The following is a 15,725-nucleotide window of genomic DNA, read 5'->3' as shown; positions in this document are numbered from 1 at the left end:
TATTGATTTCTGGGTTTTTGTGCCACAGGACTGGGAATTCTAACGGCTGGTCCAGCGAAGGTTGCAGGGTGACTCACACGAGCTCTGATGTCACTTCCTGCTATTGTAACCACACCACCAACTTCGCCGTCCTGATGAATTACATGGAGTCCAAGGTAATGAATAGCATGGTCGTTCCACCAATTACGTGCCATTTAAGTAGTGTAACTTGGTGAGGGGGAAAAAATCATTTTAACATTCTGTCATAAAGAGTACATTCAACTTTATAAAAAAACATGTTTTACCATCTCAAGAGGTTAATTTAAAATTTAAAACAGGGTTGACCGTAACAATATTGACCGTAACAGTGTTGAAGATGTCATCTTAAATCAGCCATAAATCACCTTTTGAAAGGCAGAATGGAAGCTTGTTGTGTGAATCAGGGAAGAGCAATTGAATGCAAGCTTCACAGTATTTTTGTTATTGTTAAAACATTTCTAGCCTGTTGATCTATGGGTAATAGGGTTGATGTGTTACCCTCAACCCTCTTCAGTTTTCCACCACAAAACACCAGAAAATTGTCAAAAAGAGTAGAACCAGCTCACCTGCTTTTACACTGTGATTTGACTACTAGATGTTCAATGTTTCTTAAGAAAAAATACATTTTAAAAGGAACAGTTTCAGTTAAATTTATGTAATAGGGTTGACTTTTTTTTGTTCTCTTGAAATGAATCCCCAATCACATCAAATACACTGAACAAAAATGTAAACGTAACCTGTAAAGTGTTGGTCCCATGTTTCATGAGCTGAAATAAAAAATCCCAGAAAAGTTTCATACGTACAAGAAAGCTTATTTCTTTCAAATATTTCTCTAAAATGTTGTTTATATCCTTGTTAGTGAGCATTTCTCCATTTCTCCATTTCGCCAAAATAATCCATCTACCTGACAGGTGTGGTATATCAAGAAGCTGGTTAAACAGCATGATCATTACACAGTTGCACCTTGTGCTGGGTACAATAAAAGGCCACTTTAAAATGTGCTGTTTTGTCGAACAACACAATGCCATAGATGTTAGACGTTTTGAGAGAGCGTGCCGTTGGCATGCTGACTGCAGGAATGTCCACCAGCGCTGTTGCCAGATAATTGAATGTTAATTTTAATATCATAAACTGCCTGCAACGTAGTATTAGGGAATTTGGCTGTACGTCCAAGCGGCCTCAAAACCACAAAACACGTGTAGCCACGCCAGCCCAGGACCTCCATATCCGGCTTCTTCACTTGTGGAATCGTCTGAGGGTGGGTGGAGAGGGGGTGCCGAGGAGTATTTCTCTCTGTAATAAAGCCCTTTTGTGGGGAAGAACTTGTTCTGATTGGCTGGGCCTGGCTCCCCAGTGGGTGGGCCTGGCTGCCAAGTGGGTGGACCTATGCCCTCCCAGGCCCACCCATGGCTGCACCCCTGCCCAGTCATGTGAAATCCATAGATTAGGCACTAATGAATTTATTTAAACTCATTTCAATATATGAACTGTAACTCTGGAAAATCTTTGAAATTGTTGCGTGTTGCATTTATATTTTTGTTCAGTATAAATAATAATCTTCAGAAATGACTTTGTCAAAGCAACAACATACACTACAGTACCAGTCAAAAATTTGGACACACCTACTGATTCAAGGGTTATTCTTTATTTTTTTACTATTTTCTACATTGTAGAATAATAGTGAATACGTAAAAACTATGAAATAACACATATGAAATCATATAGTAAAGGAAAAACTGTTAAACAAATGAAAAAATATTTTATATTTGAAATTCTTCAAAAAAGCCACCCTTTTCCTTGATGAGAGCTTTGCACACTTTGTGGTAGTGGTATGTTTCAGTTCTGATATCGCATCAAATAATTTTGTACACGTGCACGCACAACTCCAGCAACTGGTGGATTTGTAGCCAGGCCAGTGTAGTTCAGCTCTGCTCTGCTTAGTAGGGTTATTTGTTGTGTCAAGTATTCCTCAAATCAAGCTCATCTACCGTCACTTATTGCAAACTTGTATTGTGCCACATTGCCCAGTAGATGTCACTGTTAGTATGGAGAACCATAGGCCTCAGGCCATGTAGGAGTTAATCAGCTATAATATAGACTCGTTCCTAGTGATCAGTACTCAGTGGATGATAACAAGACTTATGTGTTGACTGTGTTTTGACTGGCTTGTCCTACTGTGTGTATGCGTGTGTGTGCTTTTCTCCCTTTCTCTCCCCAGTGGACTCAGGAGGAGGAGGATATTTTGACGAAGCTGACGTTTATCGGCTCTGGGGCCTCTCTGTGCGCGCTGGTGTTGACCTTGATGCTGTTCACCGTGCTGGAGTGAGTGTTTTATTAGCCAGTCGCCAAGCTGCTACTTTTGAAAAAACTCCACCACTGTGAAACTGGGAAGAATTTGAGCCAACATGGCCTCATTGGAGACATTTGGTCTCTCTAACTTCACCCTCCAAAGCCAGCATGGCCCATTTCTTAGTCAGCACTCACTGGAATATGGTGTTTTAGCCATGCAAAAGCAAACAACAGCATTTACTTAAAGACAGTAAGAGAAAACAAACATTGTAAGCAAGCCCCTTTAAAAGCAATCCATCAGTAGCTACATTCACAATTAAACCTGATTTAACAGCATAACTTCTCAACAGTAAGTTGCCACATCTAGAGTTCGGGTTTCTAACTCCATTTGAATTTATTAAATGCAGGAGATTCATTGAAGACATTTCTCATTATTTCCAATGAAGAGTTGTCTGAGTTTAAATGGAATCGACCCCAACCCTGGTCAAACCAGCCAACAACATACCATTGGAATCATAGAGATACAATTACTAGAATTCAAGTCAATGTCATTTGTTTCAAGTAAAATTGTCATGATCTCAAGGACTTTGTCCCTTCTAGTAATTATATTTCTATGGTCGGAATCCTGCCTAGTCATCACTGATGCTCTGTTTTAGAAGTTTTTAACAGTGCTAATGTAGTAATTAGTAGTGTCTGTGTGAGCACCCTGAAGGTTTATGGTGGCATTAAATGACAGCAAATTAACTCATCCATGGAGATCCAAATCAGCATGGGAATTGGAATAGCCGATTGGTCAATCGCCTGGTGTTGGAAATAGCGGGAATAGGCGACTTGACAAGGAGATTTATGAGCCAGTCACACTTAAATCATCCCAGACACACCCGATGGCATACAGATGAAAACAAGAGATGGCTGGTTATTCGCCAATACTTCATTTGAATAACAACAAAATGACAGACCCACACTTGGCTTGCTATAAAGTTGAGGATGGGGTTGGATAAATCACAGAGTGAGCCTTTAAAGCCATTATATTCGCTGCTATTACTTTCTTGTGAAAGTGTAATTGTGTAATTATTGCAAAGATACTTGATTGGGGTTTTATTGTTATGCCGTCCTGTTAAAATATAAATGTTTTCGACACTAAATCTTTTGATTCTGTCCAGCATTCCCAAATCGGACAGGACGTCTATCCACAAGAACCTGTTCATTGCGCTAACCTGTGCCCAGATAGTCCTTCTCTGCAGTGGCTCAGCTGTCAACAACAAGGTAGGCTAACAATCTTGGCTAACTGTGGTGTCAAAAATAATTAACTTTACAGTTAGTTAGCTACGGCACTTCTCTTTGCTAGGAAACCGCTACTTCTGAAACGAATAGGGTGGCTCCACATTTTGTGACGTATCCTCTTACAAAGCGTATTGGTCTGCCGTGTTGTTTATCTGATCCATGACCCTGTCAGGTGGCCTGCACCCTGGTGGCGGCCCTGCTGCACCTTTTCTTCATGGCTGCCTTCAGCTGGATGCTGGTGGAAGGACTGCTGCTCTGGAGCAAAGTGGTGGCGGTCAACCTGAGCGAGGACCAACACATGAAGTACTACTACCTCATTGGCTGGGGTATGACACAGAAGAACAAGATAGAAGAAGATTTTTCTTATTAGTCCATTGAGCAACAATGTCTTTTCCATATCCCATTCTCCCCAGTAGACATACTGTACACATACACTACATATACTGTACAGTCAGGTCCATAATTATTGGTACCCCTGATAAATATGAGCAAAAAAAGACTGTATAAAATACATTTTACAAATACTGAGCTATATTGTATGGGGAAATTGTATTATTTTATACTAATACAATTTCTCTGAGAAATATATATTTCTTTTCAGATCCTTCCTATCCTTCATCTGCTGTTATGGACTGCCCTCTTCAGTTCAAACCACAGGTTTTCAGTGGGGTTCAAGTTTGGAGACTTAATGTTGATTTTGTGGTAAATTAACCATTTCCTTGTGGATTTTGATTAATACTTGGGGTTATTGTCTTGCTGGAAAATCCACTTGTGGCCATGTGTCAGCCTCCTGGCAGAGGCAACTAGGTGTTTGGCTAAAATGTCCTTGAATTGAAGAGGGCAGCCCATAAGAGCAGACAAAAGATATCAAGGATCTGGAAAGATTCTGTATGGAGGAATAGTCTATGATCCCTCCCAACGTGTTCTCCAATCTCATGAAAACCTCGGTGTCATTATCCTCGCAAGGGGAGGTTGCTGGAGTATTAAAAACGGGTGCAAATCATTTTGTCCCCCATCGTTTGAGATTTTACTTGTTAAACAAAATATCTTTCTCTGAGCAATTGTAATAGTTTTGTAATGCTCCGGGTGTCGTGGGTGTGGAGTCAAATGCAGGAGACAGAGTTTAATGCTGTGCGTCTTTTACTAGCACCAACGCAACACAGGGTGCTCACAAAAGTAATGTTCCCAAACACAGGGGGAAAAGTACAATGGAAAAAATCACGACTAAGCACGTACCTCTTACAACAGAGCCGAAGGTTTACAATGAAATAATCCCGCACAACAACCAGGCGGGCCGGCTGTCTAATAAAGACAAACTAATTAGACATGAACAGGTGCTACCACTAAACATACAAGGAGGGGGAGGAAAAACAATCAGTGGCAGCTAATAGGCCGGTGATGACGACCGCCGAGCGCCACCCGCCCGGGAAGGGGAAACACCCTCGGTCGGACTCGTGACAAGTTTAAAATAATATAATTTCCCATTTGTTTTAGCATACAATATAGCTCAGTATTTGTATTATTTACATTATAGAGAAAATAATGATGTACCTGACTGTACATACACACACATACAGTGCATATACACACACACACTCAGGAAGAACTGATCTCTCTTGCTCTAGCTCTCATTCCCTCCCTACCAGGTCTGCCAGTGCTGATAGTCACCATCACCCTGGCCTCTGCCTCGGGGAAGTACTCTGCTGATGGCCACTGTTGGCTCAGTGTGCAGAACGGGGTCATCTGGGGCTTCGCAGGCCCTGTCATTTTCATAATTATGGTGAGAACACATGAACACACGTACATTTTTTTGCTCGCATTGCATTGTCTGAAAGCATTGAAAATACACTGAAAACATCCCAAATACATAATATATACAGCTAAAATCAATGCCATGTAAAAACAAGTTGACATTAAGGTTAAATAAATTGTTCTTTCTCAATTTACCAAATTTTGCTAACCGGTACGTTAGACAAAATCAAGAAGTCGTCATGAAAAATCTTGAGTTCACTTTGAGAAAATCCTGCGAGTTAACGCGATGTTTAAAGTTGAATGTTTTTATCGTTTACCAGCCCTAATTATTACCCCCCCAAAATTCTACTAATTTAACTCTAACAGATGACAAAACAATGTCTTAGATACAGTAGGCCTTCTGAATACAAACAGTACCTCTCACATGACTTGCATGTTTTCACCAAATATGTACTGCCTTTACACTGTTGAAATGTATGTGAATATATTGTATGTCTCTGTCTAACCGACAGTGTGTGTGTGTGTCCTCTCATCAGGTGAACATCATGGTTCTGATGCGGGTGGTGGTCATCACCATCTCCACAGCCAAGAGAAGGTCCATCATGCTGGCAATGGATAGCAGTCCTGTGGAGCAGGCCTACGAGCAGATCAGGTATGCACCACACAGGGGCGTAATTTCATTACAGTTACTGCCACTGGAATGGACTACTACTAGGTGGTAGACAATACTAATGTAGTTGTTCTATGTCTTTGCAGAAGTTCCATGGTTTGAGGTTGGTTTTATAATCTGGTTAGAATTCGTTTTTAACATTGTGCATAAAGCCGGCAGGTATAATACTTTTATTACTTGTTATAAGCATGCATGAGGCATTATAATCTCTTATACAAATAACTCCATGTATATAATGACTTTTTTGGTCTTACAAAACATTGTGGACATCCGCTCTTTCCATGTCATGGACTGACCAGGTGAATCCAGGTGAAAGCTATAATCCCTTATTGATGTCACTTCAATCAGTGTAGATAAAGGGGAGTAGACAATTGAAACATGGATTGTGTATGTGTGCCATTCAGAAGGTGAATGGGCAAGACAAAATATTTAAGTGCCTTTGAACGGGGGATGGTAGTAGGTTCAAGGCGCTCAACAGTTTCCCGTGTGTATCAAGAACAAGGACATCCAGCCAACTTGACACAATAGTGGAAAGCATTGGATTCCAAATGGACCAGCATCCCTGTGAAACGCTTTCGACACCTTGTAGAGTCCAATTCCCTGACGAATTGAGGCTGTTCTGAGGGCAAAAGTGGGGCGGTGCAACTCAAAATTAGCAAGGTGTTCCTAATGTTTGATATACCCAGTGTACATATTAACTGAATTGCAAGATATGCAAGATAAAATAATGTTGGTATTTTTCCTTTGTTGTTTCCTTTACCCTTTGTATTGGATACAGTGTGTGAAATTTGAGTGTAATTATTCATTCACTGAAGTGCTGTTTACAATCTATCAGTGGAAATCATTTCAACGTGTAAATGTTTTTCCTGCAACTCAGCTGCGCTGGTCACAATAACAACTCTGTGGAGGAGGAATATCAATGTTAGTGTTGAGCGTCAGCCGGCCAGCCCGATGGCAGCCAGAGTGGAAACTTTAACACATTCCTCCGCTGAATAAACTAGAGCCCTCTCCAGCCCCACAGCTGGTGCGGTTTAGCGGTCACCTGAACTGGAAGGTAATTTCATCCTAAACAGAATTAGGGAGCGATTTAGTGTGGAAATTGTCACAATATGAGACTAACCAGCCGCCCCTGTTGTGCTTGGGTCGACCCTCCTGCCAACCTGCCCTATTTGGCCCAGTAGGGAGCCAACCACGTCCAACCAAGCCCATAGCGTTGCGTACTGATCCGATCCAGAATGGACGGGGAGTTTCAGTGTGAGGTGCCTGGATTGGGTGGGTAATGGGGAAACTGTCTACTAGCATGGTGCCCAGTCCTTCAATTTGTGTCGATTGGCTTGTGGTTGCTCTCTCTCAGGGCTGCAGTGAAAGCGGTGCTGGTGCTACTGCCAATCCTGGGCCTGACCTGGCTCTGTGGCGTCCTGGTGCCCTTCTCCATAGTCATGGCCTACATCTTCATCTTTCTCAACTCACTGCAGGTACTGGCCACATACTTTCACTTATCTAAAAAAACATATCACTCTTTCTGTTGTTCAATTTTTTTTCACCCATTCTGTCTCTGTGTGTTTTCTCTCTTCCTCTCACTCTTTCATTCATTCTTTGTCTCTCTGTTGTCCTCTTTCTCTCTCTTCCTCTCCCTCAATTCGGTGTTATACACGTATGATCATATACAGATGTGTAGATTATTTGCTATAGGCCTATTTCATTGGAGGCCTACCCAGTAGAGGGACATACTGATTTGTAGATGTTGATTGGAGAATTAACAAGGATTGCAAGACCACTAACCACCAATAGAGATGGAAGTGGCTCAAGTTTCAGTTGAGACCGTTGTTCTTTGAAAGGCCTTTAGGTTTTGCTGAGTGAATGGGATGCTGTATTAGAACCAAGCTCGGAGATTAAAAAAGGGACACAATCAGTATTTGTGTCTAATAGGGACTCTCATTTTACCATAAAAAACATCCCCATCGTTTTATTTTTTTTATTTTTTTTATCAGAAAGCATTTTACTATTATGCATTCTCGTGATTCTCTTATTCTGACTCTGAAAGAGAGCAACAAACTCTCAAGGTTTCAGTTTGTGTTTGTTGGAGACAAGGTTGACTTTGACAGGAAATTAGTAGCATTCTGCTTGTGTTAAACAGGTGCTTCTGTTTTTCAGTGAAAGTTACAAAATGGTTTCATGAGCTACTACAGAATTTACAGGCTGGCATCTTGATTGTCAATTGTGTTCATGTTTAAAAAATATATATAATGTTTCAGCTATAAAAAAACATGTTTTTTAAATTTTATTTAAGTATTTTATTTACAGTGAACAATGTACATCATTTCAGTCAAATTCACCACTTCATATCATGTTTTTGATATTGGATTCAGTAGTCATGTAAATAAAATATTTTTTTAATCAGTGAAATAAGGTATTTTTCTAATTACATTTCATAAATATGACACATACAACATTCTGAAAACATGAATACGTATTTTCTTATGTTTTATCTCAGCAGTGTACCCAGGAGTTAGCTTTAATTTTTACTTCCGACCCATAATTAACATCAACTTGAGAAATATCGGTTTTCACATGAAAACATTAATTCCAGTGTAACTTAATTATCTTGCTTGCCTGTGAAAATAGGACAGAGAGAGGGAGAATAATGTAACGCTCAGAATGCGGTCTACACTGGTGTGCAGTACTCGCACTACTCACATCCTGCTTGGCAATTTGTAGTCATCTTTAATCAGTTGTATCTTTAATTGAGCCGTATATTTAACAAGAAATCAATAGAGATTTAGCCCGAGTCAGATCATTAAGAAAGCCCTCTCTCTTTCTAACTATAAATAGTTATGTTTCTCCCACATCTAATTACATTTTTTATCATAACAATAATTAATGCAGGCTATCTTAGTAGTCGGGGTGGAGTAACATAGCTTTGATGGACGGCTTCCACTTTAACAGTAAAGTAGAAACATAGAAACAACTTTTCCTCATAGTTTTTCCTCAGCCCTGCTATAAGCAATAGAGCAAACTGAATGAAGAAATGATTTTGGGTCCTTCAAGCTTCCGTTACCTCACTAACATGCAACATGACTCCTTTAACATCATATTATCCACGTGATCGCATAGCAGACTAGTTACAATATTTTTATGTCTATATTCGTGACGTAATTGGAGCATTACCAAGAAAACATATACAGTTGAATTGCTCAGATACAGGTAACAAATTTACAACTTTCTGGTCAGGACAGTGTTTTTAACTGCCTGTGTAATGTTAAAATAGGCATGTTTGCGGTTTAGATTCAATGTTAGCGGTCATCATGCCTTGAGGAAATCATCCTACACATAATCACTGTCTGCATTTATCGCACCAAAAGTCCCAGCCCATGTTTATCGTGTCAATCTTAAATAAGGCAACAAATAGCACTAACCTGCACCTTTTTGTAATTCACCAGTCAAGTACAGTTTTTTTTATGTGACCGTGTGAGTGAGTACCTTTTACTTCTATCAATGCTAAATAATGAAATGAAACTAAATAAATGAAATGGCCATCCAAATGGGACTATATACATTTTTCAAATGACTGCTTATTGTGTGGGGTCAGACTGGTCAACAAACCTCGCCTGAGGAGGAATTAATGAAGTGACGGGGCACTCCATGTCAGTTGGTGTGGCGATTGGGGCCCTATAATAGCCAGCTGCTCCTGAATTCTGTAATCGGCCCTGCTTTAAAGGCTTTGACTGTAGAGAATAGGGCCATACCACCCCTGCTATGCAGAAAACTAGTCCCCCGTTGCTAACCGTGACCTGGCATTCAGCATATTGTCCCTTATTAGATATACCTTGTTATCACTTATTAGATTATTGCTCTTCAGCTAGAGTGTCACTCATGTATTGCATAATTTCTCAACTATGTCTTTCAAGTGTATTATTCAGTATTTTGGGACTGTTAAAGCTGAAAATGTCAGATCACTATATACTAGATATTTGCTCTGCATGCTTTGAATTCTTATCAAAGAATTACGGCTTCAGAGGGTGGACATCCGGTGAAACAAGAAGTATCATGCATATAAAAAGCATTTTTGAAAGTATTAATTGCTTTGTTGGGAATTTGCGCATCCAGCTGGAATGCCAGCTATTGATGTAAGCTTTTTGGAATCCGAGGCTAGAGTTGAGTCTTTGATTCGATTGTCGCCATCGCTCTGTTTTTAGTCTTTTAGGAAGTATCGCATTTGTTTGATGGCGAGGGGACGGAAGTCAACACAATTTCGGTGAGTCACAGAGACGGGTCTCAGCACTAGGCCCAGCGCAGAGGAAACATCCTGAGTGCTTTCTGTGATCTTCTAATTGTACTGAGAGTCTTTTCGGCCCGGTCTTTTCCACTGGAACATGAAGAAAATAGACGTCCCCTGTGTACAATTTAAAATGGATTCATCTGTTTTCCTGATGATTTCCAGGCCCATGTGGTGCCCCCTTTCCTCTCTTCTCTCTCTTGCATAGCTCTCTCTCTCTCTCTCTCGTAATGCAAGCAAGGCTCAGGTTTTGGAGCAAAATCTTGGGAGCCAAAACATTTATCTTGTTTTTGCAAGTTTCTCAATGTATCTTCCACGTTTTTTCACCCACTTTTTGTGATACATTTTAATTTGGTGTCATCGGTGACTTCTTGATGCATCACGTAGGCCTATACTGATCTCCAGTTCTGCTGGAGATGTATCTAACTACAGTATATCCTCGTTCAAATGACATTGATTTCTTGGCGAGGAAAAACCTACTTGAACATTCTGAAATTCTAATGGCCGCCCATAAAGATGATGAAATGCAGGAAATACATAATAATGCACGCAAAACCTCAAGTGATTCCGGCATGTGATAAAAAGAGGACGTTTTAAGGATGTTTTTTTTTATTTGTGGCTATTGTATTTTCAGTGGGGTGGCCAAAGCAACGTAACGCTTAAGCTGCTTGCCTTTACTGTTAAATCAATAAAACAGATAATGTTGACAAGCCTTTTTCATCGCACTCCTCCCCCCTATTGGCTGCTTGACAAGATTGTTTGAGTATTTACAGTGTTGTTGTTCTCTTTTCTTCTCTTTTTTTTGCAGACATTAACCGACCATGATAAACAAACGAGCAAACACGATCATGCATTTTCTTACACGCCAAAAGCTCACAGACCGTTTTTTTTCTTTTTCCCACTGATACACACTGGGAGTGTGTGCGTGTGTTTGTGTGTGTTTGTGTGCATGCGCTCAAATATGTGTGTATCTTTGTGTGGTTTTATACCCTAGCATTTCCTCATATATGATTTGTGTTGTTGTTTTTGACTCATTTGATGTTTTGCATTAAGAGCAACAGCACATGGTTTGGTAGATTCTAAATTTGCTCCATTTTGAGTAAGCACCCATTGGTTCCGATTGTATTTACTATACCATGTAATTGGTCCTTGGTATATATTATAATATACTGAACAAAAACATAAATGCAACATGCCACAATTTCAGATATTGTTTTTATTTTATCAGTTCATATAAGGAAATCAGTCAATTTAAATAAATTAATTACGCCTAATCTATGGATTTCACATGACTGGGAATAAAGATATGCATCTGTTGGTCATTGATACCTCCAAAAAAGGAAGGCGCAGGGATCAGAAAACCAGTCAGTATCTGGTGTGACCACCATTTGCCTCATGCAGCGAGAAACATCTCCTTCGCATAGAGTTGATCATGCTGTTGATTGTGGCCTGTGGAATGTTGTCCCACTCCTCTTCAATGGCTGTGCGAAGTTGTTGGATATTGGTGGGAACTGGAACACGCTGTCGTGCATGTCGATCCAGAGCATCCCAAACATGCTCAGTGGGTGACATGTCTGGTGAGTATGCAGGCCATGGAAGAACTGGGACATTTTCAGCTTATACAAATTGTGTACAGATCCTTGCGACATGCTAAAACATGAGGTGAATGCCGCGGATGAATGGCACGACAATGGGCCTGAGGATCTCATCACGGTATCTCTGTGCATTAAAATTGCCATCGATAAAATGCAATTGTGTTCGTTGTCCGTAGCTTATGCCTGCCCATACCATAACCCTACCGCCACCATGGGGCAATCTATTCACAACGTTGACATCAGCAATACACGTGGTCTGCGGTTGTGAGGCCGGTTGGACATACTGCCAAATTCTCTTAATCGACATTGGAGGTGTTTTAATGAACATTCAGTTCTCTGGCAACAGCTTCCTCAAGACTTGAGGCATCTGTGGCATTGTGAAGTGTGACAAAACTGTGCGTTTTAAAGTGGCCTTTTATTGACCCCAGCACAAGGTTCACCTGTGTAATGATCATGCTGTTTAATCAGCTTCTTGATATGCCACACTTGTCAGGTGGATGGATTATCTTGGCAAAGGATAAATGCTCACTAACTGGGATGTGAACACATTTGTGGAGAACATTTTAGAAAAATAAGCTTTTTGTGCGTATGGAACATTTCTAGGATATTTTATTTCAGCTCATGAAACATGGGACAAAATCTTTAAATGTTGCGTTTGTATTTTTGTTCACTGTACATTTTAGAGTGATACAGTATATCGAATAGTTTCATCGATATTTCATTATGTCCCATTCATCTGAATTAAGGTAGTGGGAGAGTCCTACAATAACCAAATTACACATAAAGACAAAAAAGTATCAATTGGCCACCAAACTCCCTCATACACTATATATACAAAAGTATGTGGACATCCCTTTCCAAATTAGTGGATTTGGCTATTTCAGCCACACCCGTTGCTGACAGGTGTCTACAATCGAGCACACCGCCATGCAATCTCCATAGACAAACATTGGCAGTAGAATGTTCTTACTGAAGAGCTCAGTGACTTTCAACGTGGCACTGTCATAGGATGCCACCTTTCCAACAAGTCAGTTAGTCAAATTTCTGCCCTGCTAGAGCTGCCCCGGGCAACTGTAAATGCTGTTATTGTGAAGTAGAAACGTATAGGAGCAACAACGGCTCAGTCGCGAAGTGGTAGGCCACAAAAGCTCACAAAATGGGACTGCCAAGTGCTGAATCACGTAGCGCGTAAAAATCGTCTGTCATTGGTTGCAAAACCCACGACTAAGTTCCAAACTGCTTCTGGAAGCAACTGTTTTTGTCGGGAGCTTCAGGAAATTAGTTTCCATGGCCGAGCTTCCGCACACAAGCGTAAGATCGCCATGCATCAGCTGGAGTGGTGTAAAGTTTGCCACCATTGGACTCTGGAGCAGTGGAAACACATTCTCTGGAGTTATGAGTCATGCTTCACCATCTGGCAGTCTGACGGATGAATCTGGGTTTGGCGGATGCCAGGAGAACGCTACCTGCCCGAATGCAGAGTGCCAATGATAACATTTGGTGGAGGAGTAATGGTCTGGGGCTGTTTTTCACGGTTCGAGCTAGGCCCCTTAGTTCCAGTGAAGGGAAATCTTAATGCTACAGCATACAATGACATTATAGACGATTCTGTGCTTCCAATTTTGGGGGTTTGGGGAAGGCCCTTTCCTGTTTCAGCATGGCAATGCCCCTGTGCTCAAAGCGAGGTCCATACAGAAATGGTTTGTCAAGATCGGTGCGGAAGAACTTGACTGGCCGGCACAGAGCCCTGACCTCAACCCCATTGAACACCTTTGGGATGAATTGGAACGCTGACTGCGAGCCAGGCCTAATCGCCTAACATCTGTTCCTGACCTCACTAATGCTCTTGTGGCTGAATGGAAGCAAGTCCCTGCAGCAATATTACAACATTTAGTGTAAAGCATTCCGAGAAGAGTGGAGGCTGTTATAGCAACAAAGGGGGGACCAACTCCATATGAATGCCAAAGATTTTGGAATGAGATGTTTGGTGAGCAGGTGTCCACATACTTTTGGTCATGTTGTGTATATCCCTAGAATATGAGAGGATTTTAACTCCTTCCCGGCCGTCTTTATGAACTTGTGGACCATAAATACCACCATGCCTCATCTGTTCTCTTATCAAGCTCAAAATAAATAGCATGGAGGGGGGCTTCACTTGGCCATAAATCGCCGACCCTCCGTCATCCAATCTCCGTGCAATGTCATTCAATAGCTCCCTGCTATCCATTACCTGGGCATAATGGGCTCCTGGCCATGCATTGTCCGTCGTATTATTAGCCCATAACTTCTAACTATCAATAACTTTTGAGTGCAGTGGGAGCGAGAGATTGGGGGAGGAAGGGTGAGAGTGAGAAAACAAATGGGCTGGGGCTTGGAAGTTGGAACTTTGTGAGTTTGCTCATTGTTAATAAGTGTAGAGGAAACTACAATATTAGTTGTAGAATAGTTGTTGCTTTTAAAATTGTTGGTGTTTAAGGTTTTGTTTTTGTGCAGCAGAGGTTAAAAGGCATTTAAAATGTCTGCTTTTGAACCACCAGAGGGCAGTGTAATTTCAGTCCTTCAAGTTCTTACTATTACAGTGGGGAAAATATGATGAAATCAGTAACTGTTTTTACTTGTGTACTTTCTTGTCAAGCTTTTTAATTAGAAGTTGCTGATGATGACAATAGCTTTTACTTTTCCTTTGAAATTAATAGTCAGTGCCCGGATAGAAATTTAATTCCAAATGCATTCAACAGCACTTCAGAAACGGTTTACTTTTTTAATCATGTTTAATGCTGAAGGAATAGATTTGATAAGCTAATCTAATGATGAGATGTAATTGATTCGTTGTGGAATTAAGTTTTAGCATGTTTAAAGAGGCTACTTTCTGATTTTTGAGATAATAGATATTTCCCAATCTTAACATCAGTGCCTAAACCTAACATCTTATTTTTCTGATTAAAATATGTTGTATTCCCTGGACATTCTGTCAAAATTATATTTAATTTAATATGTGGTGTCATATATAATATATTGTCATTTGTCATGATGAGATTTCTGAATACCCATATGGTGTCGAAAGAACCAATATCATTTGTGCTTTACCATGACATGACTGTTGCTCAGTCAAAGATGACACCCAGTCAATTCATCAATACTGGTTCTATACACATTGGCTGTCCGAATGGCATTTTAGAAGCCAATGGAACAAATTACATTTAAAAAAAAAAAAAAAGGAATTTTAGCCAACATGGCTGCGTTTACACAGGCAGTCCAATTCTGATCATTTTTTAACCAGTTATTTTGTCCAATCAGATCAGCCCTGAAAAAGATCTGATGTGACTAGTCAAAAGACCAATTAGTGGAAAAAATATCAGAATTGGCTGCCTGCATAAACACAGTCTTAGTAGTCAGGAATCAGGGCTTTGGGCTTTTTGGAAGGACTTAAAAAAAAATGTTGTGTGTGTGTGAGAGAGAGTGTCTACCTGGGCCAAAGACATAGTCATAAGAGCATAGCGTTTTTAGACACTCAATATGTTCTAACTAAAACTCAGTTCAGGAATGTTTCTCTATTTATTGAATGTGACTTTTTTCACGTTTTCCTTTGACGGGTTGTTTTGACATTATTTTGACTGATTGTTTGACTCATTGTGGCTGTTTTGACAGGCCCTTTGAGCTAAGCCTTTGACTGGGGTAATTGTAGGCAGTGATGATAACTTTCCCTTCTGCCCGACTTCTAAGGCTGTCGAAAAAGACTTGACACTTTAAATAAGTGTTAAGGCTTTATGAACCCTTTAAAAGGCATATAATGATTTTTCAGAAATCATTCATAAGCAAATGTCATGATATAGTCTATTAA

General features: G+C 40.4%; 1 protein-coding gene across 3 annotated transcripts in view; it reads left to right on the top strand.

The window, feature by feature from the left end:
- LOC115108049 (adhesion G-protein coupled receptor D2) overlaps positions 1-15,725 on the top strand; it is a 154,452-nt gene that overhangs the window by 43,141 nt on the left and 95,586 nt on the right. For all 3 annotated transcript variants that reach the window (XM_029631952.2, XM_029631954.2, XM_029631953.2), the window contains exons 14-20: positions 29-155; positions 2,237-2,340; positions 3,471-3,573; positions 3,764-3,917; positions 5,238-5,371; positions 5,880-5,995; positions 7,368-7,488. In XM_029631952.2, coding sequence (XP_029487812.1) covers positions 29-155; positions 2,237-2,340; positions 3,471-3,573; positions 3,764-3,917; positions 5,238-5,371; positions 5,880-5,995; positions 7,368-7,488 — 859 coding nt within the window. The remainder of the gene's footprint in view (positions 1-28; positions 156-2,236; positions 2,341-3,470; positions 3,574-3,763; positions 3,918-5,237; positions 5,372-5,879; positions 5,996-7,367; positions 7,489-15,725) is intronic.

This window comes from Oncorhynchus nerka, linkage group LG24 (genome assembly GCF_034236695.1).
Source record: "Oncorhynchus nerka isolate Pitt River linkage group LG24, Oner_Uvic_2.0, whole genome shotgun sequence".
In the NCBI taxonomy this organism is placed as follows: domain Eukaryota; kingdom Metazoa; phylum Chordata; class Actinopteri; order Salmoniformes; family Salmonidae; genus Oncorhynchus; species Oncorhynchus nerka.
The sequence above is the reverse complement of the archived record's forward strand: the minus strand, read 5'-3'. Positions and strand labels throughout refer to the sequence as shown.